Source organism: Neomonachus schauinslandi, chromosome 16 (assembly GCF_002201575.2).
Source record: "Neomonachus schauinslandi chromosome 16, ASM220157v2, whole genome shotgun sequence".
Lineage (NCBI taxonomy): Eukaryota > Metazoa > Chordata > Mammalia > Carnivora > Phocidae > Neomonachus > Neomonachus schauinslandi.
The window spans coordinates 55,112,423-55,139,460 of NC_058418.1; the positions used below are offsets into that span (position 1 = coordinate 55,112,423).

The 27,038-nt window shown below is 48.6% G+C and overlaps 1 protein-coding gene across 1 annotated transcript in view; it reads left to right on the plus strand.

Moving 5' to 3' along the window:
- The first annotated feature begins 7,010 nt into the window (after positions 1–7,010).
- ATP2C2 (ATPase secretory pathway Ca2+ transporting 2) overlaps positions 7,011–27,038 on the plus strand; it is a 63,365-nt gene continuing 43,337 nt past the window's right edge. Inside the window, exons 1-2 of the mRNA XM_021705693.2 lie at positions 7,011–7,119; positions 25,851–25,961. Of these exons, the coding sequence (XP_021561368.1) occupies positions 7,021–7,119; positions 25,851–25,961 (210 nt within the window). The 5' untranslated portion in view covers positions 7,011–7,020. The remainder of the gene's footprint in view (positions 7,120–25,850; positions 25,962–27,038) is intronic.

A 27,038-nucleotide genomic window follows, 5' to 3' on the forward strand; every position in this document is an offset into this window, starting at 1 on the left:
ATGTAACATCAAATTCACCATTTCTACCGTTAATGTGCGCAAATCAGTGAGTTTATATATTCACAAAGTCTGGTGACCATCCCCTCTACTTTATTCCAGAATATTATCACCCCAAAAAAGAAACTCTATTATCTCCAGATTTCCCCTTCTTCCCAGCCCCTGGCAACCACTAATCTCTCTGTCTCTATGGATTTGCCCATTTGGGATGTTTCATAGGGTTGGAGTCTACAGTGCATGGCCTTTTGGGTCTAGCTCCTTTCGCTCAGCACATTTTCCTGGTTTGTCCACATTGAAGCATGATCAGTACTTCTTGCCTTTTTTATGGCCGAATACTATTCCATTGCAAGGATCTGCCACATTCTGTCCTTGTATCTGGGCTGTTTGTGCTCTGCACCTTCTTTGAAACTCATAAATGTAATAATGTGCTGTGAGTTTGTAGGATCCGCAGGGAGGGTAGGGATGCCCCGACTTCCCATCTCACCTGGTCCAGAGATCCAGAGGGGCCTCTCAGGAGAAGCCAGTCAGTTAAAACCTAGGGCGAGGGTTTGGAGTGAGGTGGCTGCTGGAGAGTGTTCCAGGTAGTGTTCTTCTCGGCAGAGGCTGCCGGGGAGGTGCCTGTTCCTGGGGCTCAGGAGAAGGGCCTGCCTGGGGAGGTGGGGAGAGAGCCAGGGGCCAGGGCTTGGTGGCCCTGCTGTGGTGTGTAAGAGTCCAGACTTTAACTCAGGAAAATGGGGCAGCAGGAGCAGGTAAGAGTCTCAGAACAACACAGGGGTGGGGGAGGAAAGCTAACCGTGCTGGGATTGAAGGCTTTTCCAGGATGCCAGGGCTATCAGTGCTAGAGCTGGGACCATCCCAGCCAAACATGGGTGGTCACCTCCAAGTGACCATGGGGAGCAGAAGCTGGTGAGTGGAGATATGGAAGGCGTTGGGCATTTTTGCCTCGGACTGAAATTCTCTGACTCTGGGTGATGGGTCTGAATACTTCTGAATTTTTTTTTAAGATTTATTTATTTGAGAGAGAGAGAGAGCAGGGGGAGGGGGAGAGGGAGAGAGAATCTCAAGCAGACTCCATGCTGAGCACGGAGCCCCATGCCTGGCTCAATTGCACGACACCAAGATCATGACTTGAGCCAAAATCAAGAGTCGGCCACTTAACCAACTGAGCCACCCAGGCGTCCTGCTCTTGAATTTTTTAAAGGAGAGTAGATTTTGAAGGAGAGTCAAATTTCCAACTATAAGACAGTCCGAAAAAGCAAAACTATAGAGATGGTGAAAGGATCAGTTGTTGAGAGCAGTTTGGGGTGAGGGAAGGCGGAGCACAGGGGAGTTTTTAGGGCAGTGAAACCATCTGTATGATACTATGATGGTGGATCCATGACATTCCACATTTGTCAAACCCACAGAATATACAACATGAAGAGCGAACCCTAGTGTAAATGATGGACTTGATGCACAGGAATCTTCTCTTTCAGCCATACCATGCATATGGAACCTTCTAGAAGGTTCCATGACTCCCACTGCCTGAGATCATTCCTTCCTCTTCCAGAAATCTTGTGGTAAATAGCTTTATTCATGTGCCAGGTCCGAACAACTGTAGGTAAGGAAAGTGATAAGGACAAGAGTTCCTAGGCCTGTCCCAGCCAACGGGGAGGTGTCACCCCGTGAGTGAGTGGCAATGTCCACCGTGGGTGTGTAAGAGGAGGAGCTGTGGCATCTGTGCTATGTATTTACCTCTTGGGATTAAGCACGTCCCAAGGCACACTCATTTAGTACCTGGTGCCCTGATCCACAGGGCTGTGCCTGCTCCCTCCTCTTAAATGAAGTCCCGTGGAAGCCCAGAAATGCCCGCAGCTGTAGGAAGTACTCAGCCAACATTCCCCCTCATTTTGGCAAATGACTATGGAAGAAGTAACAAGGAGAGTGTGACCTGAACAATGCCCAGAAATTGGCCGTGTGTGTGTGTGTGTGTGTGTGTGTGTGTGTGTGTGACCATAGTTTTGGTGCACTTCACACGACAGAAATTGATCTTCTCAAACTGAGGTGTGGGCAGGGCCATTCTCCCTCCAAAGACTCAAGGGGTGAATCCTTCCTTACCTCTTCCAGCTTCTGGTGGCCCCAGATGTTCTTTGGCTTATAGCTACGTCCCTTCCACCTCGCCCCCATCTTCATGTGGCCTGCTCCCTGTGTCTGTGTCTTTCCTCTTCTCTCTCTCTTTTTTAAGATTTTTAAAACGTTATTTTAACGTAATCTCTACACCCAAAGTGGGGCTCAAACTCATGACCCCAAGATCAAGAGTTGTACTCTCCACGGACTGAGCCAGCTAGGCGCCCCCTCCTCTTCTGTCTCTTATAAGGAAGGACACCAGTCATTGGACTTACGGCACATCCAGTTAATCTTGAGATTCTTAATGATGTCTTCAAAGATTGTTTTTCCAAACAAGGCTACAATCACAGTTTCTGTGGGTTAGGATGTGACTTATGTCTTTGGGGTAGCCATTACCTGACACTACGTTACACATCAATTTATTTGCAGCCTATCACACCTACTAGGAGAGAAAATACAAAAGTGTGGGAATAATCTTTTGTGTTCAGGGGTCCATGGCCACATAACAGGCGCTTAAAACTATTTGCTGAATGAATGAAAGTAACTTTCCCTCCCTAAAATTCCAATTTCTTCATCTATAAAATGATTGTATTATTGCCTGTGTGCATGACCATTAAAAAAACAAACAGAATTGAGGATTTGCATAAAGAGCCATAACTTAAAACTAATTCTTAAAATTAAATGCACACCCACATGCACACACACGCCACACAATACCCTTTGTATGGTGTACCCTTTCGGAAAAGGATGCCTTCAAAATGCCAACCTTATAATTTATGAGTGAAGTTCATTACCAAATAAATTTCAGGTGCCTTGGGATTGCATCACATCTTTCCAATAGGGTGTATTGTTGGGAGATAATTTATGGAAATGAAATGACACCACTTTCATATAGTGAATGAGAGTTGAAGAGTGTGACCTCATTGTTCAAGATGCCCAGAGCAGATATTTCAGGAAAGGCTGGATGCTTTTGGCTGAGTCCTGCCCTTGACTCTCAATACAGGCCAAAGCATGGGCATCACTGTCAGAGCCACAAATTCAGAAAGTTTCCCAGCAAACCATCTTGCCTGACTTGATTCCTTCAGAGTGGACTCTAGAATTTGGCCAGCTAAAGGCAGTAAGAAAACTCTTGAAGGAAACAATCTTGAAGTCAGTGGTGATGATCATGGAATCCAAACAAAGTGACAGAGCTAAGAATGGATGTTCAGGGCGCCTGGGTGGCTCAGATGGTTAAGCATCTGCCTTCGGCTCAGGTCATGATCCCAGGGTCCTGGGATCGAGTCCCATATCGGGCTCCTGGCTCAGCGGGGAGCCTGCTTCTCCCTCCCCCTCTCCCTCTGTCCCTGCTCATGCTCTCTCTCTATCTCTGTGTCTCAAATGAATAAATAAAATCTTAAAAAAAAAAAAAAAGAATGGATGTTCAAAAACAAATATAAAGAGGAGGTGTGATTCTGGGGGAAAGTGGAGAATATACAACAACAACAAAAAGAAAAAAAATAAGGTTTATGTAATCAGATTAAATTACTAAGAGTATGAAAAAAAGCAAAGGTTAGAAAAAGAAAAAGGAAAATGAAAAAACTCCTTTACACTGTAAAAAGAAATTAAAACAGATTATATAATTATTTGTCTCTATTTCTGAAATGCTTTCAGATTCCTGATAGAATTTTCAGCGGGATGTTTATTCTGAAATCAAAGTAAAAGATGACAGCAAATAGCAGAGTGCTTGCCTCAAAATGGCATGGAAATAAAACATGAAAGAGGATGATGGAAGTCAGTCTAATGGTAACAACTATAACAATGTAGACACAATACATTTCCACATTATAAAGCAAATAATTTCAGATTAAGAATAAATTTCAAGAGCTACAGTTTATGAGAGAGAGACACACACCAAATAAATATTTGGGGGGCATTTAACATGTTGCAGGAACTTCATCTACCATGGTAGACACTAAGCAGACACACAGTGATGAAGATGTAATAGTCCCCTGCTCTCACAGAGCTTACATTCTAGGGGGAAATGAAACAAAACAGATAAAAATAAGACACCAAGTTTAGATCATGCAGACTTAAACCATGGAGAAGAAACACTGGCAATAGTAATTCTACAAAGTGGAATTTAAGGCATATGTTTTAATGAGATACAGGAGGCATTAAACAATTACAAGAGTCATCATGAGCAGGTAAATTATATGCACTAAACAACAGGGAAGCATAATACAAAAAGCAGAACTTCAGACATACAAGGAAACAAATGGACAGGAAAGCAATTAGACTGGGAAATTTTAAACTCTTCATTTTCTTCCTATGTCAGATCAAGTAGTCAAAAGTAAGGACATGAACAATGTCACTAGAAAGTTAGGATGAATAGACACAGAACTGATTTGCAAAGAAGAGTGCAGCTTACCAATACCCTTACAAAGAATACAACTTTTCTAGTGCCATTGAAATATTTACAAAAATTGTATAAAAACCAGACAAAGTCTCAACACGTTAAGAGAATTAGCAGACAGGTATGCAGGCTGATCACAATGCCACAAAAACGAAAATCAAATAAGCTTAAGCCTAAAGGTACCCATTCAGCTGCTCCCAGTCACATAACTTTAACTGCTTTCTCTGTGGTCCACTCCATTTTTGTTTTTCATGCCAACAGGTCCAGGTCTTCCACAATATCATCTACCCAGAGTTTCCTTCCTGAATGCTCTAGGTGTTCTTAAACCTGATCCACAAATTCTAGCCTTGACATCTCTGAGCTGGAGCAGAGACCACTGCGATGGGATGCCAAAGGTTGGGCTTAAAGGGAAAGGCACCTGGCCAACACATCACTCCCTGCTCATGGAGGCTGCACTGCCTGGAGAAACCACGCCTGATTGACACCCTTAGGAGAATATGAAGTTCTATGCCAACAAGGCATTCTTCTTCCCTGGATCCAATACTATCTCAAAATCTCGGAATGCCAGTTGAAAAGGACTGAGAAATAAGTGCGCTGAGTTCCCATGTATCTTTTATATTAGTAATAAAATTTCCTGAGGACCTACTGTGTCAGGGACTAGATAGTACTATTAGGAACTCTACCTATGCAAACATTACAGGACCGTGTGGTTGGTTCCCTGTATTCTCCCCTTTGCTCCCCCAGACCCTCTCTCCACCCTCCTGCCTTCTCCTTCGGATTCTCAACCCAGGAGTCTGCGTCTGTGGCTTCCATTCCGTTTCCCTTCACTGCAGTTCTCAGCTCCATACAGCTACCTTCTCTGGGTAACTGCTCCCTCCTCTTGCCTTCCAAGCCTTGGATGGTAGCAATTTCTCACTGTTGCTACTCTTGGGCAGCTGCACAATCCCTTCATGTTTCTTGGCACCCTGCCCACACTTTTGTACATAGTATGGTTATCAAACTCTCCCCAAATCACTCAGGTTGAAGGTGCCACCTGTTTCCCGCTGGGACCCTACTCAGGGGTAGGTAGTGCCATCCCCATTTTGTGGATGAGTAAACTGAGGTGGAGAGAGGTGAAGAAAGTTGCCCAAGGCCCTGCATTTGGAAGGAACAAGCCTGAGATTCAAAGCTGGACCAACTCGTGCCAGAATTTTGCTTTTTCTATTATTCCTAGGCCTTTGTTGAAATTGGTGGAGCCAGGCAGCATGACGCTGGTGGCCTGTTTTCTTGCAGTCAAGGGACAAGATGCAGGAGAAACAAGAAGGGCCACCAGAAGAGCCTGTCGGATTGAATGGAGGTGAGGTAGACACGCGGTGGGGAGTTGAGGTAGAGGTGGCATATATTTGCTCAAAAAGGGCAGCACAATTTAATGGACAAACGCCCATGTCATGTTCTATAGTTCTTATAGTTAAGAAGCCCACTCTATAGATAAGGAAACTGAGGCACAGGGGAGGGGCACAGCCTTCCCCAAAGCCACCTCCCTCCTAAGTGGTGGGTCTTGTTATGGATTCCAGTGCCACCTGGAGCCAAAGTTCCTCACAGTTTCAGGACATCCACTTGGAGGCACATTCACGCATCTACTCTGGGAGCCAGTGGAGTCCAGCAACTTCCCTATGATGATGATGATACCACCAACATACCCTCCATTTCACTATGAAGGAAGTGCTAACACGGTGGGCATTTTACAGATCGGTAAATTAAGGCTCGGAAAATGTGAGACGCCTGCCCCAGGTCCCATGATTAGCAAGTGCAGGAGCCCATTCTGCAAAGGATCTGCTTAGAGATCATCCAAGACCCACACGGATCCCAAAGGCAGTGGGGTCCTCAAGCTCTCCTCCCCATCCTGGGATGCACTCCCAGGGCTCTCCCTGAGGGTGAGATCTTAGCCTTCTTCAATTACAGACAAGGAACCGAGGCTCAAAGGGGCCACGTGGCTCGTCCCGAGCCGCACAGCATTGGTAGGAATCTGACTCAGCTCCGGTCCGCGGGGCTCCCAGGGCCTTAGGACTGACCGCCCTCCGCCTCCCCCCCCCCCCCCCCCCACCCCCCCAGAACCACCGGGCGCTCATTACAGTCCAGCTCCCCGGCCAGCTCCAGACCCAGTGACACAGGGTAAGGCGACGTCCGGGAATCCGCATTTTCAACAAGCGTTCGCGGGCCCACCTCCACCCCATCCCTCGCTCCAGGTGATTCTTAGGATCTGGCAAGATTGGGAAACAGCCCGAGCTCTCAGGCGCCGGCGCTAAGCCCACGGCTAGCTCCCGGGGCCGGGCCAGGTGCGCCGGGTGCAGCCGGGCGCGCCGCTCCGCCCCGAGGGCGGGGCCCCACCTGCGGCGGGCAGGTAGGCGGCTACCTGGTAACCCCGGCCTGGCCCTGGAGGTTTGGGCGCGCGCAGCCAGTCCCGGCCACGCCAGGGACCGAGGGACGCGGGCAGGGGCGGCCGCCGGCGGACGGGAGGCTGAGCGAGGGGGCTCCGCCTGGTCATCATGGTCGAAAGACGCTTCTCTCAGTTCCTGCAGAAACTCGCCTTCTCGGGCGCGGGCCACCTGTACGAGCCCCTGGAGAGGAGCGAGTTGGAAATTTTGGTGAGTCTGGGCGACCGGGCGCGGGCCGTGCGATTTGACTCTCCGCCCCACCGCAGCCCACCCTCCCCCGGGACCCCGTCCGCGTGCTGCGCTCCGGCAACTCGTACCCCTGCCCCCTGGCTCTGGAAAGAAACCGACTTTGGAGCAACGCCAGCTCCCATTTCTGCCCTGAGCCGGGCTCGCGCCATTTAAGTCTCTTAGGACAGCCCATTTTGTGGATTTGATACTGAGGCAGAGAGAGGTTACACGAGTCCCTTAAAACGCACCCAGCTAGCAAACGACCCAGCTAGGAACTTCACCTGGGTTTCTCTGACTCCAGAGAATTTAAATTTCTAGGTCCCCGCACTCGGGCTGCTATATGGATTTTTTTTTTTTTTTTTAAGTTACTTGAATTGGAAAAAAAATCAAAGGGATGTAAAAAACAACAAAAGCAACACCTGGGGAAAATGTTTTAGCAGTAATAGTAGTAATAATGGTGGAAATCGGGTAAAGAGCAGCCAGGCCTCCCAGCTTTGCTTCCTACATCTCCAACACAGTTTTGAAAAGCACTCAGGTTTGTGTGTTAATTTTGAAACCTCCACAGGACCCTCTAGGATAAATCAACAGGATTATTAGGCTGGGTTGTGGGAGGGTTGGGGAGAGGAGGGGTTTCCCAGCGGCTGAACTGACACAGCTGTCCAAAAAAAGCCCTTCCACTTGGTGAAGCCAGGGTCAGTGGATGACCCGGCGCCTTTCTCCATAGCTTTGTAAGAGTATAAGCTTTGCATCTCGCAGGATATGAGAGCAGAGAGCGCTGAATTCCCGCAGAAGCATCTCGGGGGCATTGCACTTTTTTTCTTTTCAGCCTAATCAGTCATTCAAAAATAAAATTCCTGAAATAGTGCCTTGGGTGTGCTCAGGAGAATACAGCCTTTGCCATGGCCATCTGACTGGGGAAGGGAAACCTCCCAGTTACATTTACTTTTTTTTTTTTTTTTTACATTTGCTTTTTAATGGAAAAGATCAGATGGAAAAACAACTTGATTTAAACTATTTAATTTTCCTCCCAAAGAATGACAACAGTCAAAACGGTTTGGTGGTATGATTCCTAAATATTTGTGCATTAGAAAAATAGTATTTTATACATGAAGGTTAGCAAGAGAATTCCGGCTCCAGGGCGGTAGGACCACAGGGCTGTGTAACTAGCCGTTCTCACATCATCTCTGTTTCTGAAGTGACGTGTGGGTTCAACATGGATTGAATGTGGAGTTTGATTATTTTGCTGAGATCGATTTCTAGAGACCACGTGTCACGCCCTGGGTTCTGCTAAACGAGTTTGAAGTCAGTTTGTCAATACTGTTGCCTTTTCTTCGTTACTTTTTCTATTTTTTTCTTCCTATCTTTTGGTTTTTGCATCATGCTGGGTATTTTCTCAACACTCCTGATGTGTAATTGGTTATGATTAGATTTAATAGGATGTCCAGGTGTCCCAGGTATGAGGGTGATGTAACATGACTAGAGATGCTGGCGTGAATTTGACCTCTGCACCAAAGTGCACTTCATTTCTCCAGATCTTTTGTGAGGGGTCCTCAAGGGTATGACAGGTCTTCAACCTGGGGGGCCTCACCCACCTGGTCGTGGACCTGGATGTTCTGGGTAGCACCCTGAAGGGTGGGTGATGGGTGACATGGCGGTGGGGAGTGGAGGGGAGACTGGTGACCCAGGTCGCCGGTAGCAAAGACTGGGTGAGAAACAAAATGTCCTATCTCTGAAGGCTCCTGGTACAAACCCAGGAGATTGCACTGACAGGAGCTGGGGGTGTGATGGGGTGGGGAAGCGACCTGTTTCCCACCAGCTCAGCTCAGAGCCTGAATCTCCTTTGCTCTCAAACTTACTTCCCCCCATTTGAACCCTTTTTTGCCAAGAAAAATGGAAAAAGAAGCCAAGTGTGATCACAGTGATCATTTCTACAAGAGTTGTAACTCTCTCTTATAAGCACTTGTCGTATGCAGTGTTCTGGGCAGCCTCTGAACGCCCCCCCCCCCCCTCGCCACTTTGCCCAGCCACCTTATTTCTAATACTAATTATTACTGAGAACTTGCTGTGTCTTCTTTTGGGTCTCTCTGTGCCGAGGTCAGTTTTATTACTATAATCATATGATAGATGAGGACATGGAGGCTCACAGGTGGGGCCAGGCGCTAAGGATACAGCTGTGTACAAAATGAAGTTCGTGGAGGAGGCCAACAGATGACAGAGAAACCAAGAGATGTTTAATCGGAGATCCAGGGTCTGGGGTATGATGGGGAACAAGAAAGCAGAGTGGCCAGGCGGGGACATGTGGTCGAGACGGGGGGCCAAGGAGGACCCAGTTAGTGGCATCAGAGGCTGAATCTGAGCTTAGTGGTCATGGCTCTGAAGATCCTCGTTCTTGCCATTATTTCCAGTGTCACGACAAGGAGGGGGTTTGAGAGATCCTCTTAATTCAGCTACTGGAAAAAAACCTTCTCTGTGTTAACCTGAATGGTGGGTGAGGAGAATGTTGGACCAGAAATTCCTGCTTCCCGATGACTTGGTCCCAACTCCAGGGAAGTTATCTTTGACCCTCAGGGCTCCCATCTCTTGACCAAGTCTGGCTGGGCTCCACCCTGTGCTGCCTTCCTGGTTGGTGAACTGATTCATCCTCCTGAGGCTCTCCAGGGTGAAGACGGGGTTCCAACAGACTGATGTAGTGGTCACCCATTCATTCAGCCCAGATTCCCAGACCATCTACTGTGTGTCGGGCCAGTGCTGCACACCAGGGATGGGGTATAGAAGAAGCACACTCTCCCTGCTCTCCTGGTGGCAGAGATGGGGACCAAACTTCAGAGCACTGTTTAATGGCAGGTGTGTAACAGCTGGGAGGGCGATGGATATTTAAGATTCCTAAGAGTGGCAAGGATCTGGAGGAGTGTGCTGGGAGAGGGACAGAGGTCATGGCGGTTCTGGGCCGAGGGGGTGAGGGACAGGGGTGGGTGTGAGGATGAGGAGGTTGCAGAGGTGAACCATGAAAAGCCTCTCGGCCATCATGAAGAATTTGGGCTTTATCCCTAGAGCAACAGGGAATTATTGGAGGGTTTAAATCAGGTCGTGACAGTCATTTCGCTCATTCACAGATGCGCCAAACATTAGGAATGCAATAAACAAAACAGACACAATCCGATTTGCATTTTGAAGAGATCACACCTGGGTTGCAGGAGGGTCAGGCACAGGAGGGACTTATGAGACACACACACACAGACATCCTTAGTGTTTCTCAAAATATAGCAAGATAGGACTTCTTCTTGAAGCAATGTATTGCAGCCTTCCAGTGTTGTCTTAAGTTATTTGTATCAAAAGGTGACTTAAAAAAGTATAAACAAAACTTGCAATAAATGTAACTGTGTATGGATAACACAACTCAAAAAATCAAACTAAGTTTATAATAAAATCATAAAGTACAAATGTAGAAACTAAATTTTGACATGACTAGTAATTTTTTTCAAACTCAGCCACTGATGTTGAATGGTTGTATTGGTTATCTATTGCTGTGTAACAAATTACTCCAAAGTGCAGTGGCTTCAAACAACAAATGATCATCTCTCAGTTTCTGTTGGTCAGAAATCTGGGTGCATCTCAGCTGGGTGCTCCTGAATCTGGTCTCTCATGAGGTTGTTGTCCAGCTGTTGCCTGCGGCTGTTGTCTCATCTGAAGGGTCATGGTGTGGAAGAGGGAAGGATTTACTTCCAAACTCATTCCTGTGGTTGTTTGCAGGCTTTGGACCCTTACTGCATGGGCCTGTTTACAGAGCTGCCTCATGGCTCAGCAGCTGGCTTCCCCAAGAGTGAATGATCCAAGAGAGATTGAGAAAGCATCCATAAAAGCCTAGAAGCCACAGGCTTTTTATAACCCAGTGTTGGAAGTGATATCTTATCACTTCTGCCATGCTCTATTCATTATAAGTGAGTCTAGGGACTCCTGACTGGCTCAGTCGATAGAACATGCAACTCTTGATTTTGGGGTCATGAGTTTGAGCTCCACATTGGGTGTAGAGATTACTTAAGTAAAAAAGAAGTGAGTCTAGGTCTAGCCCATGCTCGGGGCAGGGTAGGGGTTTGGATTATACAAGTGCATGAAAATCAAGAGGCAGGGTTGGTTGGGGGTGGAGGCTGCCAATGGTTGAAGGGAATAGTTTCTTACATGAGATCCGTCACATAAAAAGCAGAAGCACGCCGGGTGCATCATCTGCCCAATAGTTATCTTTTTCTTACTGTTTTCATTACTCTGGAATTCTAATCTTTATTTAGGCTCCTTTTGAATTTTGATTTTGATAATGCTTATGCTGAGAATGTCTAATTACATGTATGTGTACAAAATGGCATTTAAATATGTCAAGAGTTTGCTAGTTTAGGATAACCAGCCCTTAAGTACAAGGCACAGCAAGCGACCTGTGAATGTCAGTTTTCAAGGCTGTCACTTGGTAACTCTAGAATTGGCTCGTGAACTTGAAGGTAAGGTGAGTGTCAGGTATTGTGGGGAAAATATTCTTCCCTTGGTATTGATTACCACACTTGATGCTCATCAGCTATGGCAAGTAGCTACGTTTGCAGACTGGATTCATGTCAAATCCCACTTGCAATGTGACTACACTACTCAGTGGTTCGATACTGTCAAGTTGACTTGTCAATACTGTGTGTTGTGTGATGGTTCCATTCTCCTGCCAGTTTTTCCTCTCTGAGCCATGGAGAACCTTTCATCCCTGCAGGATGTCCTGTGATTGTCACAGATGTACACATAACAGTGCTTTGTGATAAAGTGGCCCCCAGAAGGTCTATATTAATTAGGGTAATCGTTGAGACACATAGTCAAAGTTCAGAAGTTCTTAGAAAACTGTGGGCTCTTGAGAATATGTCCAAAGATGCCATCTTAGAAATCCTGCCCCAAAATCCCAGTGTCATGAGCCTTGTTGTTAAGGGCGGCAGATCCTAACACCCCAGAGCTCCTCCGGGGAAGGAACTAGAAGGCTCATAGATGGCTGTCTTCTCTCTCTGTCTTCACGTGGTCTTCTCTCCATGTGTATGTGTCCAAATGTTCTCTTCCTACTAGGATGCCAGTCATATTGGGTTAAGGCCCATCTTAATGATTTCATTTTTACTTAATCACCTCTTTGAAGGGCTTACCTCCAAACACAGTCACAGTCTAAGGTACTAAGGGTTAGGACTTCAACATATGAATTTTGGAGAGATACAGTTCGGCCCACAGCACTATGTTCCTTATAGAATCTTGAAGGGTATTGGTGAGGAGAGCCTGTGGGCCATAATGGGAAAATATATAATCTTCTATAGGGGTTACAGATGCTCTTGAAATTGTGTTATTAACCTCACCCATCCGCCCTAAGTCCCTAGGTAGGATATGGATGGACTGTGTTCTTGAAGCTCCGTCATCTTCCCACTCTTCTTCCCATTGGTAGGGAACAGAGCCCAGCAAAGCACATGTTTGCCCAAATTGAAACTCAAGTACACAATGGGGAAGAATTGCTCAGGATTCATGATTCTGGAGTTGCTGGGGAAAGGAAGACTTGAATCATCTGGAACAAAAGCAGGCACTACATATAATCATGCCTTTTTTTTTTTTTTTAAAGATTTTATTTATTTATTTGATATAGAGAGAGACAGGGAGAGAGGGAACACAAGCAGGGGGAGCAGCAGAGGGAGAGGGAGAAGCAGGCTTCCTGCAGAGCAGGGAGCCCAATACGGGGCTCGATCCCAGGACCCTGGGATCATGACCTGAGCCGAAGGCAGACGCTTAACGACTGAGCCACCCAGGCGCCCCTACATATAATCATTCTTTATATTTCAAACTATTGAAACCAAACCACCATGTTAATTTGATCTGGTTATTTCACAGCTGACCCCAGGATTATACCATGTACTCCTCAGGAACCTCTTTTCTTTGCCTCTCCAGGAAGACTGAGCTTGGGGGTCCTTGTGGGTAGGGGGAAAGAATATTGACCCGGGAGACCATTCCCAACCAGGAGATCTTGGTTAGGGCTTCGACTGGGACCAGAAGCCCAGAGTTCCAGCCTGGAGTCCATTATTTATGGCAATGCAAATTAAGCTTATTTCAAATGTCCTTGCCTGAAAGTGGAGACATTTGTTGTAAGAATCTGTGAAAATATTGGATTCCCTTTCTGACTTCTAGGTTCCTCACCAGTGCCTTTCACTGGCTTTCTGTGGAGCCGATTAGATTATATAATGTATGCAAATGCTCAGCACACTTCTTGGCTCATGAATATGCCTTCCTTCGGTGAATGTAGCAATTAAAAAAGAATAAATGCAAATTGTTTAAAACTCTTTGCATATGCCTCGTCCAAAAAGTGATAATTTTTATTAAAACTCTTCGTACAATGCTTAGTTCAAAAAGTGACAGCAATTTTTATTAAGTATCTGTCACTGTCTTGGGGCACCTGGTGGCTCAGTTGGTTGAGCAACTGCCTTCGGTTCTGGTTGTGATCCCAGGGTCCTGGAATCAAGCCCTGCATCGGGCTCCCTGCTCGGCGGGGAGTCTGCTACTCCCCCCTCCCTGCTCATGCTCTCTCTCTCTAAAAAAAAGAAAGAATCTGTCAATGTCTTGTTGTCTGACTTGGGTCGAGCGTGTGGCCCCATGCCCAGAGAAGATCTCAGTGGTGGGGGCAGGACCGGCTCCATCATGTGTGGGGTCTAGTGCAAAAGGAAAATGTGGGGGAAATGACCAAGAATTTCAAGAGGACGACAGCAGGGCATTCCATGAAGCACACACCCTTCTGAGCACACCGATGGGGCTGGCCCTGCTGGGGGTCCCTGGGCATGAAGTCAGTAGTCAGACATGCTAACAAGTTTTTACTGTTTGGTTTCCCCCTTTTCAGCCCCCCACACAGACTATACTTCTGGCTCTCCCCTACTTTTGTCCATTCTTTCTGTAAATCAGCTATTGTCCAGATGCAGTCTGGTACCAGCAGTCTGGGTCTTAACAAGCCCTTGGGTGGGTCTGATGCTTGAGTTTGAAAACCACTGCTCAACCCAATTAGCTTCTCCATTCCTTGGACAGGCATCCTCCTGTTTGCCAGACTGTTTTGGGGGCGCTGGAGACAAAATAGTGAGCAAAACACTGTGGAGCTTGCAGTCTGGTGGGATAGACACATAGTTCTCAAATAATTTTAGTAGTATGTGTAGAATTACAAACTGAGATAAGCCCCATGAAGGAAAGCACATGTAAGACGTCGGGCTGGACACAGCCTGTGTACGGGGGAGTGGTGGGGACTTTACTGCTGCAGTCTGGGTGCAATCCAGGGAGACTTCCAGTGGCAGGGCTTTGGAGAGTGGAGACTTGCATTCAAGCTACTACAGATTTCCCCAAGGCAAGCTGGCCTCCCTCCTCTGATCTGGGAGGTACCTGATGCCCAGGGGGATTCTGCAGAGTTCTCATTCTCCTGTTTCAGGAATCCCCTCCCGGCAGCTGTCCCTCTCTCTGTCCCTCCCTCCCCCACATTCCAGCATTGAAATGTGAGTGATAGTTTTGCCTTCCTTGATCATTGAAATACACTAATAGTAGTTGCTATTCTTTGACTATCTTCTATGAACCGGGAACTATACGTATTTTTCTTTCCTTCCCTCCCTCTTTTTCCTTCCTAAACTTTTTTTTTTTTCCACAAGCCACAATAAAAATGTGCACAATAGAAGATGCCTCCTCCACCGGGCACTTGTTTGCTCCCACTTTCCTCCTCCTCGGTGGGGGGTGGAGGGAGGTACTGTTTGTATTTAATCAGATGACTGTTTGCCTGGGTGTTCCTGGCCCCATTTGCTATGCAGTTCCGGAGAGGCTGGGTAGGAGCCCTGACACCTGACCACTGACGCCCGTAGCCCAGGCTACCTGCCTGCAAATTCTATTCTGCCACTTGCCAGGGGTGAGGCCCCAAGCAAATTCCTTAGTTTTCTGTACAATGGGGTATTCACTGCAGCGATCCAGATCCGTCGTGGAAGGGAATGATTCAGTATGCGTAAAGCATTTAGGGCAGCCCCCGTCCCAGTAATTATTATTTATATACAATTACGTAGTGTCTCTTTAAAAAAAACAAACAGACATAAAATCATACTATGCACACCATCTGCAACCCCTCCAGCCTTTCCATGCCCCTGCAGTATTTACAGATGGAGAACATTCTTCTTCAGTGGCTACATACGGGTTTCTATGTAACCCACCCCCTGCTGATGGGCATTTAGATAGTTTCCTTTTTTTTAATTTTTAGAAGAATGTTCCAGTGAACATCTATGGGTGCACCATGTTATTTTGAATCCTTACAAAAAGCCCTGCAGAAATCTGAGGTTTGGGGAGTGCCGCGGCTTGCCCGGGGTCACGAGGCTGTCCCGGGAATTGGGACCTGGGTCAGCCAGCGTGTACTGGATGGTGGAGTTCTCCCAACTCCTCCTGGTCAGCTTTCTCTTCCATAAAGTTACTGACCTCCCCATCATAGTTAGTAAGTATTTCACAGAGAGTCCTGTGAAGGCTGTGTCAGTACCCTGTTTCTCATACCTTTTCTCTCTGGTTCTAGCATCTGTGGATGGTCCCTGCCGGGACCAATTACTTGCTGATCTTCTATTTCCTTCTCTCGCTCCTTTCTTCCTTGGTGTTCTGGGAGGATGGAGAGCTGCCCCTCTGCATGCTCGCTCACTCATTCATTCATTCATTCATCTTATCATGAACTCATGAGTTCCTGTTTTAAGAAGTGTGCCAACATTCGTTACCACTGTTTCTATTTTGATGTCCCAGGTCTCGTGAATGGGAGCTTCTGCAGGGCGCCCGCTCTGTCCTCTGGATGTTCTTTCCATTGCTCTCTGAGCACGTCCCTGCTTCCTGGCATCACAAGAAAGCCTGGGCTCATTGGATAGTTTCCCTGCCCGACCCCAGAAGCAGTCATTTCTCCCCGGATTCTGGGCTCTTTTTGGTAGAAGAATGGTCATTACAAATCAAGCTCTGATGTCAGGTGTCCTCATGCTCCTGCGGTGTTGGGGCGGCTGGGCTCTCCCAGGGGGTGCGGTGTGTATGTGTGTGTGTGTGTACACTGTGAAATCCGCATTTATAGCTCTGTGTGTGTATAAATGTATGTATGTGCATCGATTCCATCCAGTCCAGTGGATACCACCAGTTTGGTGCCGCTCTTTCTAGATCCGTCACTCCCTTCCCCAGTGAGAGTGGCGGTATGTTTACTTATTGCACAATTGCCCTGCATGTACCCCGTCTCCTCCCCTTCCTGGTGGCCCCCGGTCACATTGGCCACCACCTTGCTCGGGCGTCTCCTCATCGGGTCCCTGATCACCCTGGCCATCCCCGCAAAAGATGCGTGCGCCATGTGTCTCAAGGGGTCACACCACCATCCCCCACACACAGATCGCAAACACTGCCTAGATAGAATTTCAGGGGCTGGAAAACGCATCCGGCACCCATGTCGACCTGAGGCTGGGATTTAAGAACCCTGCCTCCGCAGTCCAGGGTGTGGGGATATGATGATTCCCATCTTACAGAGGAGAAGACTGCCTCAGAGAAGTCGAGGGCCTGGGGGGTGCTACACAGCTGACAGCTGGGGGAAGTAGAAGAGAGCCCAGATCAGTGAGTCATGGGCCAAGCAGCCCTCCCTCTGCCCAGTCTGCTCATTCAGGGTTGTTTCCCCTTAACATTGAAGAGTCCTGGGCAGGCCCCTTGGGTTACCTGCCTCAGTCCTCCCCATGTGAGAGTCCCCATGTGAGCCTCCCTTTGCTCTGTGCATCCTAGGAGGCTTGTCCGCCCCACCTGCCTGAGCCCCTGCGTGGTCTTGGATTCTCTAGCACTCCTTCCACTACGAAGCCCCCTCCCCTCCTGCACGGGCTCTGCCCCCCAGGCTTGGTCTGTACCGCCTTTCCCCCTTTGAATCAGCAATTCAGGCTGGTGACTCAAGATTCAAGAAGGTGCAAAAGGGAGTATCTTAGGAGTCTCTGGCCGCCTCTGTCTTCCAGCCACCCACTTCCCAGACCCAAAGGCGACCAACCCTGGTTTCCTTTCCCTTTTCATTATCTGTAGGCTAACTTAGTACTCACAGTCTCATGCACCTTTGCCCCTTCTCTTGTTAATGGGACCACTGCTTGGAAAAACCGCCTGGCAGTGTCCAGCATCACTCCAGTCTCATGTGCCGATGACCCAGCATCCCACCCGGGAGAAATGAGGGCTTGTACCTGCTTACAGACCTGCACACGACTGTCGGTGGAAGTCGTGTTATGTGTAATAGGCCAAACCAGACACAACCGAAATGCCCCACCACATGCAAATAGTTGAGTGAATTGTGGCATATCGGATCAGTGGAATTCTTGAAATATGACAGAGCAACAAGAGAGGATGGATTACAGTTTTTCATCCCTGTTGTTCATGGAGCAACACAGGTGCATCTTGCTGTGGTAACACTGGGCAAGAGGAGACAGACACACGAGGACCTATGTATGATTTATATTCATTTCTGCGGTGTTCCAAAACAGAGTAAGTCCACGTGGCTAGAAATCCAAATGTGGCTCATCTTCCAAGGGGCCATCGACGGAGAGTGGGCACGGGCAGCCTTCCGGGTGCCAGAGAGGTTCTCCCCTGCATCAGCGTGGGGGGTCCCTCAGGGGTCCACGTATGCAAGAAGGTGCACACTTAATATTTGTGCACACGACCGTATGTAGGTCATACTTCAACATGTTTAATATTTTCCATACAGGTAAATAAAAAGCTTTCACCATCTGATTTTAATGGCAGCACCGTGTTTCATGGACATGGGGGTTTCCAATAGTTGGCTGTTGTGAACAGGATTGCCATGGATGACTTTGAACAGGTACTGCACTGCAGTTAATAAGTCGGAAAAAGAAATTGCTGGAACTGGGCAGTTTTAGAGCCCGAGACTGCCCGATTGCTTTCTGAAAGCTCTGTCCCCCGGCACCAGGTGCCAGACTTGCATCTCCCCCAGGAGACAGGTGACGCCCTCGGGCCATTTTCAGACACGCTCTGGTTTTCAGTGAGTTGGAGTCTCTTTTTACATGTCGAAGGTATCGCCTCCTTTCTGGGAACTCTAAGTTAATATCCTGCGTCCCTTTTGTAAAAACATGAGCTGGTGGTCTTTTGCTCCTTCATGATTCAGAGCACTTGGTTTGTGCGCGGAATTATTCATCGTCAGTGTTAGGAACCGCAGGTACTTTCCCCAGCGTGGTGTTTGTCTTCGGACCTTGCAGAAGACATCCCCATTCTGCCTTTGTCTTGTGCTCAGAAAGTCCTTTTTATGCTGAGATTTAAAACAAAACAAAACAAAAACATAGTCCGTGATTTCTTCTCGTGCTTTTATGGTTTCTCTTCTTCCTAATTGTCCTGATTATTCTTTTAAACCAACTTCCTATGTAATTCCTCGATTTAGGGCAAGGACCATGTCTGCTTTCCTGTGGTACCAGGCCTGGGTTCTTGCACACCTTGAGCGGTTGGGGAGTGGATGAGGGGACCGACAAGGGCTTGTTTGAAGAGGGGACACTCAGCAGAGGACTCGGGCCGGCTGCACTGGCCGTGGCGTGGGGCATTTGCTCGGCTTCCGAGGGGAAGCCCGTCGAGTTGGGAGCACCTGTTCTGTAACGTGTGCTCGGCCACGTTACAGCTGCTGCCCCCTTCGCCGTCCGCCCAGGCTCTTGTCCTTGGCAACCCTCCCTCCCGTCCTGGTCCTGGCGTGGCTCCCGGCACCTGGGGGTGTGGAGACCTTCCAGGCAGCTCCGCTGTGTGCCCCTTCTTCCCTCCTTGCCTCCCTCCCTCCCACAAACATTTTTGAGCACCTTTTGTTTGCAGCACTGTGCGGGGCACTTGGGTGTACACCGATCTGAGCAGCCGCTCCCCCGAGAGGCTGTAGGGCCGGTGCTGGAGGTGGGCAGGTGGATCTGCGGTGTGCAGGCTGTAGGGAGGACAGGGAGTCTGCGAGCTCGGAGCATGGGTTCCTTGTGGGGCCCATGGTGGCTGGTGTGTCAGTGTCTTTGGGCTGCTTTAACAAATGACCACAAACAACACAAGTGGCTTAAAACAACACAAGTTCATTGTCTCACAGTCCTGGAGGTCAAAAGTCTGACACGGGTCTCACTGGGATAAAATCGAGGTGTGGGCAGGGCTGCGATCCTTCTGCGGGGGTTCCAGGAGGAATCTGTTGCCTTGCCTTTTTCCAGCTTCTGAAGGTGGCCCACATTCCTTGCCTCGTGGCCCTTCCTCCACCTTCAGTGCTGGGAATCCTGTCGCCCCCCCACCCCCTGCTCCTGTCCTCACATCTCCTTTCCACCCCCTGCATCCCTCTTACAAGGACCTGTGAGCACCTGGGGCCCTCCTGGATCATCCAGGATCACCTCCCCAGCTGAAGATCTCCTTCAGGACACCTGCAAAGTCCCATTTTCTATGTGAGGTCACATGGTCACAGGCTCCGGGGATCAGGACAGGGACGTCTCTTGGGGGGCATCATTCAGGCTCAGCTTCTCCCCTGCTCCCACCAGCCTCTACCCCTACTCCCTTTGCGGGTTCCAGAAAGTCGTGTTTCTCTATGTGCTTTCTCCCTTCTGCCCTTTGCTCAGCACAATTCCCGCCAAGATGTTTTCTCGTGTTTTATGGCGCAGTGACAAAGTGCTGGTACGGGAGGCGGCCAGTTTAGCCATCTCTTCATCTGTGGGATGAGGATTAAAAGTGCACCCGCCAGGGCACCTGGGTGGCTCAGTCGTTAAGCATGTGCCTTCGGCTAAGGTCACGATCCCGGGGTCCTGGGATCAAGCCCTACATCGGGCTCCCTGCTCCATGGGAAGCCTGCTTCTCCCTCTCCCACTCCCCCTGCTTGTGTTCCCTCTCTCGCTGTGTCTCTCTCTGTCAAATAAATAAAATCTTAAAAAAAAAAAAAAAAAAGTACACCCACCTTGGGGCGCCTGGGTGGCTCAGTCGTAAGTGTCCGCCCTCGGCTCAGGTCATGATCCCAGGGTCCTGTGATCAAGCCCCACAACGGGCTCCCTGCTCAGCGGGAAGCCTGCTTCTCCCTCTCCCACTCCCCCTGCTTGTGTTCCCTCTCTTGCTGTGTCTCTCTCTGTCAAATAAATAAATAAAATCTTTAAAAATAATAAATAAATAAATAAAAGTTCACCCACCTCAAAGGGCTTGAAGGATGATTTAATGAGATTGTGGATGTCAAATGCTGTGTAAGCTGTCTGATACCAAAATGTTAGCTGTTATATCTGCTGCATCATTGCATTACATGTTATTGCTGGGGTTGTGATATGTTATCCTCATTGTGACCTGTTAACTGTTCTTAGCCACCTGTTCCTTGGGCATCTCTTGTCTGCCCAACTTCTAGAGGGACGTAGGGGCCCCTGCTGCCTCAGGTCTCGTCCTCACCCCCTCCCCCCAGGAAGCAGAAGGAACTCTTCCTGCTTCAACTGACTCCACAGCCCTCCCAGCCCAGCACTCCCAGCCTGGTGCGTGGTCCATCGGCCCTGGCCTTCTCTCTCCAAGATGGCGGCCCCTTAAGACCAGGACTGTATAGAATTGCTCTTTGAGTGCATCTCCCAGCTTGGCATCCTCAGCTCAGCTCTGGCTGCATATTAGAATCACCAAAACAAAAAGGGGGGGGTGCTTTTAGGATTCCTGCTGGCTGAGTGCCACCCCTTAGTTGGTTGGCCTGGGGGATAGGCCACAGTAGTGTATTTTTACAAGACCCCAGTGGTTCTCCAACTTTGGAGTGCAGTGCAGTCCCCTGGAGAGCTTCTTAAAGCACAGATTGCAGGATCCATGCCCAGAGTTTCTGATCCATTAGATCCAGGGTAGGGCCTGCGAATCTGCCTTTCTAACATGTTCAGGTGATGTTGGCCTGAGGACCACTCGTTGAGAACCACCAGGCTAATGCATAACCGGGTAATTCACAGACATGTGCCGTAGGAGAGACCGTTGCACAAGTCTGGGAAAGAAGGAAGAATTTGCATTGAGTTGGGTCATTTGCCCCTCCTCTCAAATGTCACCTCCTTAATGACCCTGGCTGCCTGATTGTTCTTGGGTTACTGTGACCCTTACATTGTTCCTCCCCAAGTGCCTTGATGCCAATGACTGCATCCACCCACATTATGAAATTCTTGAAGAGTCAGGGCTGTGTGGCTCCCTGGGCCCTTGACTTCCACTCTGGCTCCCTCCCTCCCTCCCTCTGAAACCTGTCAGAGCCTCACTCTGTCAGTACTTCAGGGCACTTGGGGTTCCCCAAATGGACAATTTGCTCTGCTTGGCACCTTCCTGCCTTTTCTTCCAGAGCCCAGCTGGTCCCCTCTTCCCTCCCAGGGAACTCACTCCTCTACCTTCTTCAAGGCCTGAGCCCCACCCCCACTCTGAATCGCACCCCTGCATGTCTCCTTTCTAGAATGAGGTGTCCTATCACAACACTGCCAACTGGGGCATGAGTGTCTCTCGGCTTGTTCCTTCGCAGCGTCACCAGATTTGCAGAGATACCCAGTTGAGTTTGCATTTCTGATAAAGAGTGAGTAATGTTTTAGTATATGTGTGTCCTGTGCAAGCTCCCATTCTTTCTGTTCACTTATGCTTCCCAGGGGCCAGACGCTGCACTTGGGGCTCTGTGTCCAGTTTTCTATTAGCCCCCGGAACCTTATGAGTCTCTGCTATTGAAACCCTCTTTCCAGAGGGAGAAATGGAGGCACGGGGGAGGTTTTGGACAAATATCTTAAAGAAATCAATGTCTAAGCCCTTTAAACAGGGAAGCAATCACTGGGGTCTAACTCAGTAAGTGTTTGCAATGAACTGAATCCCCTGAGCCAGACGGGAAGGCAGAGAAAGCCTGGCTCCTGGCTCAGCGTAGGCTGGTTGCCCTGCAAGGTGCCACGTGAGCACCTGCCCCGCAGTGAGCACCCAGCTCACTCTGTCAGCCAACTCATCTTTAAGCGAATGTCATACTTGCCCTTAGTGGCTCCTCTGGAAGCCACCCCTCGGTTAAATGTCAGCTCTGAGCCGTCTTTGCTTAGTGAAAACACCCTAAGAATGCTCTAAGTCCATAGGTTCCAGACCATTTCCTTAGGGGTTGGGAAGGCCCCACATCATCACCAGCCCTGGCAGGCCCACGTGGGTCTCTTTGCCGTGGGCAAACAACACTTTGGATATCACCCGGGGAGCACAGAAGATCACATATTGTATGATTCTATTCATATGAAATATGCAGAATAGGTAAATCCCTCGAGACAGAGAGAAGATCGGTGGCAGCAGCGAGGGGCTGGGGGAGGTGGAGGGGAGTGACCAATCGATCGTGCACCCCAGCTCTCCTTTTGGGGGAATGAAAATGTCTTGGAACTTAGATGGACGGGGTGGCTGCCTAACATTGGAACTATACTAAATGCCACAGAATTGTTCCCTTTAAGATGGTTAATTTTATGTTATGTGAATTACCAGATGGACGTGGATGAGTGTGTGTTCTAGAGGGAGTGAGCCAGCCACGTGTGAGTGTCCTGGGCAGAGGTCCCCTGCACGCAGGTGGGGCTCGGGGGGCATGCGCTCACCCCCGGATCCAAGGGCTCTGCTTTCTGAAACTGACAGCCCCACAGTGAGATAGAGTGAGCCTTGACTGATGGTGTTCTGGTCCACACCATGCCCCAGCAGCCGTGGAACCCAGGAGGGGGTTGGCCAAAGTGGGTTAGGAAGGAGACGGGAGGTCAGAAGGTAGGGAAGGCGAGTGTAGACAACTCCTTCCTAAGCTCCACTGTAGTGAATGAGAGAAGTGAGTGCGTACGTCTCCAATGTGTAGCCCAGAAAGGAGGTGGGTCTAGACTGCATCAAGCCCTCCACGTGCCCATGCTTGCTTGATTCTACAAAAGCACTATGAGGGAGGCATCATCATCATCCCCATTTTGTAGATGAGGGAATTGTGATCAGACAGGTTGTCACTTGCCCGAGGTGACGTGCTGGCAAGTGGAGCTGGGCTGTGACTTGGGCAACACTAGGGTGAGGGTAAACTGAGGCTTGTGGCTGAGAGCATGCATCCAGTCATCCATTCAGTGGAGCTGAGGGCGCGCGCCTTTCGACTGGTGTCCTCTGCTATGATTGAGAAATGCTCGTGGAGCACTCTCCAAGTCCCAGGCACTGGTTGCCACCCTGCAGAGTGGCCGCACTGTCCGCAGATAGCGGCATTTCAGTGATAATCTCTTGCTGGCAATTGTATAGGTTCCATCAGGGAGAGGTCCAGGATGCTGAGAGGATAGAGTGGGCTCTGATCTGGCCTGGGAAGACATCAAGACAGAATAATGTTTCCATGTCTAACACGGGGTTTCTCACCCTCTGCACTACTGAGGTTTTGTACCACATCATTCTTTGCATGCCCGATGCATGTAGGATGCTTGGCAGCCTGTCTGGCCTCCACTCACCAGGTGTCAGCAGCACCCCTGTCCCCCAGTGATGGTCTCCAGACATTGCCAAAGTCTCTTGGAGACAAAGCTGCCCCTGGTTGAGAACCCCTGATTGAAAGTAACAGTGTCGTGACCATGAATGTGCCACCAGGACCCCCACAGGAGCCCTGGAACAGCCTATTCCTGGGGGACACGGGACTCCTCCAACAGGCAGCGTTGTGTTTCATGGGTCTAAGAGTTAGGGGTTTTAGCTGGAGGGTGGACATGAGGTGGGGTCTGCTGCAGCCCTATGGAAAACTGTGGATTTTATCCTGACAGTAAGTAGAATCTGTCCAATGTTTCAAGCATGGTGCATGTGTGTGGGGTGGGGACTGGATTTACGATTTTCAGGGTCATTCAGATGCTATATAAAAAATGAATTGGGTGTGGTTGTGGCCAGAAAGAAATGGCAAGACCAGGAATGGCCAGCTGGGCAGGCCTGAGTCCACATGTGGTATGAACAAGAACGGAGTGTCTGATTTGGGGTGATGGAACCAGAGCTTATGAACAGGACAAAAATGTTCTGTCTCATTTTGTGATGCACGTTACTCTTAAACGCTGACATAAGGAGAGGTCATAAAAGTTGGGGGCGCCTGTTGAATGTAATCGTGTCCATGCTTCGTGGTCACGGCACAAGTGAGAACAATCCCAGGAAGTGGATGTGGTTGGCAGAGCGTTTCTAAGCAACAAGGCATTTGGGAGACCCTATTGGGGAAGGGGGGGCCAGGAAGAAGGAAGAGGGGAATTTGCCATCTCTATTCTAGCTGAAGGAAGAGGTTGGCCACTGACTCCCTCCCCTTCCTCCTTCCCAGTGCCTGACAACCTGCTGGAAAAGGAAAAGATGATTATCATGTCCTGGGGGATCGGAATACTAGGAATCACTTTGCAAAAATACCTAGCATTTTCCTGATTGAGATCTCCTGTGCTATCGTGTCTTCCCATGCCCTTCAGGTATTTCATATGACTGCTTCCCAGGCCTGCCAGATACCCAGAACTCAGCTGGGTTCCTCCCTTCCCTTGGGTTATTGCAGATGAAACACAGAACAGGCTGTGATATCACCTGTCATCATCAGGGGGCTTCCTCTACAATGTGGCACGTACTTGACCAAGATCCCACAAGTTCAGGAATCAGGATTCTAAATGTGTTCATTATTGCCCTCTGTCAGCTTGGTACATTCCTAGTCTGTTAAATAAGTTTGCTTAAAAATAGATGCATCAGATGCGGGATCTAGTTCCAGTGTAGCTGTAAAGTGCTGCCTTGTCTTTGCCCCCTGCTCAAAATAAAGCTGTTACCTTTCTAGCCCTGTCCGCCATGGTGCTTAGCAGCAGGGATGCATGGTCTCAGACATGTTTACCAAGTAAAACACTGACTTGAGGGGCGTCTGGGTGGCTCAGTCATTAAGTGTCTGCCTTCGGCTCAGGTCATGATCCCAGGGTCCTGGGATCGAGCCCCGCATCAGGCTCCCTGCTCAGCGGGGAGTCTACTTCTCCCTCTCCCACTCCCCCTGCTTGTATTCCCTCTCTCGCTGTGTCTCTCTCTGTCAAATAAATAAATAAAATCTTTAAAAAAAAAAAAGAGATACATCAGTAATAACCAATAACTGGAAACAACCCAAAGGTCCATCAAGAGTAGAACAGATAGGGCGCCTGGGTGGCTCAGTTGGTTAAGCGACTGCCTTCGGCTCAGGTCATGATCCTGGAGTCCCGGGATCGAGTCCCGCATCGGGCTCCCTGCTCGGCAGGGAGTCTGCTTCTCCCTCTGACCCTCCTCCCTCTCATGCTCTCTGTCTCTCATTCTCTCTGTCTCAAATAAATAAAGAAAATCTTTAAAAAAAAAAAAAAAGAGTAGAACAGATAAATAAATTGTGATACTCAGTCAGTGGAATATTAAAGAGCCATGAAAATTAGCAGCCATCCCTGCGTGCAGGTCATGCATGAATCTCACTAACACCGTTGAGTGGAAGGAAGCAGACATGGGAGAGTAGCTATTGCAGGTTACTTTTTATATATGAAGTTCAGACCTGGCCAAACCTATGGTGACAGAGACCATGACAGTCGTCACCCTTCCTCCAGTGGGAGGGGAGCACGAGTAGCTTCTAGGGGCTGGTAATGTCTGTTTCTTGATTTGGAGGCTGGCTGTATGGGTCAGTTTGTGAGAATTTGAGCTGTACTTAAGATATGTGCATTTTCTCTGTGTATGTTAATACTTTGAAAACAGCATATCAGTACAAAATTACAATTCACTTAACAGCAATCCTGCTTTTTTCACAGATTGGTGGGCAGTGTGAATTGAAAGCCATTGAAAAAGAGAAAACAGTTGCAGCTCTGTCACCCAAGGAGGCAAGCAAATGCCACAAAGAAGATTTGGCCAAAGCATTTTATGTAAGTATTGAATTTGCCTTTGAGGCTAGTATGGTAAGGTTTTTAGCTTCAGAAGAAAGCAACACAAATTATACATTTTTATCATCATTGCTAGAAAATGCTGCTGATGTTGAACTGTTTTGATGTCCCACGTGGACTGTCATCATCATTGCTGTCAACGGAACCAACCCTCATGGGGTCCTTGCCAGAGAACAGGAACCCTCCCCAATCTCTATATCCTTGTTTCTCTTACTCAGAGACCCAGAGAACATGGGAACCCACATGGTTCCAAAGGAGTACAGTGAGACTTGAATCCGGGTGGTCTGACAAGAAAGTTCAAGCTTTTAATCACCCCCTGTTCACACACTTCCTCCTTTATAATCCAGGGTGTTTGCAATTACTGAAACCAAACCCTTACATGTTTCTCAAGTGAATTTGACTTCCGGGCCAATGCAAGAAAACATACACACACACAAACACCCAACCAAACAACACCTTCCCTCCATGACACTCTTCTCTGAGGCTAAAGAATGTTGCTTGCCTTCTGTTTTTAATTTACTTAGAAAACTGAGCATAGTGATGTGTGTGTGTGTGTCTGTGTGTGTATTTACGCATAACCCACCACACTTTGGGAAAGGAAATAAAAATCCACTAATAAAGGGGCATATGCCACACTCTCAAGACAATTAGAAATCTGTGTTTCGTGCCAGCCTTTTTTCCTTCCTCCCTCCCTCCCTCCCTCCCTCCCTCTCTCCCTCTCTCCCTCTTTCTTTTTTGGAGAGAGAGAGTCGGAGTGGGGGGCTGCAGAGGGAGAGAAAGAGAGTCCCAAGCAGGCTCCATACCCAGCACAGAGCCTGACGTGGGGCTCGATCCCACAACCCTGAGATCATGACCTGAGCCGAAAGCAAGAGTCGGACACTTAACCGACTGAGCCACCCAGGCGTCCCATCATGCCAGCGTTTTCTTGAGAATAATTCAAACATCTGTTTAAATTCAAGTCCTGCTTGTTAGTATTAAGGGAAGGAAATAGTCTTGCCTCACCTAGATGTCTTCCCTGTCCAGCAAACAAGTTTGGTTTTCTTTCTCTCTTGAAATGAA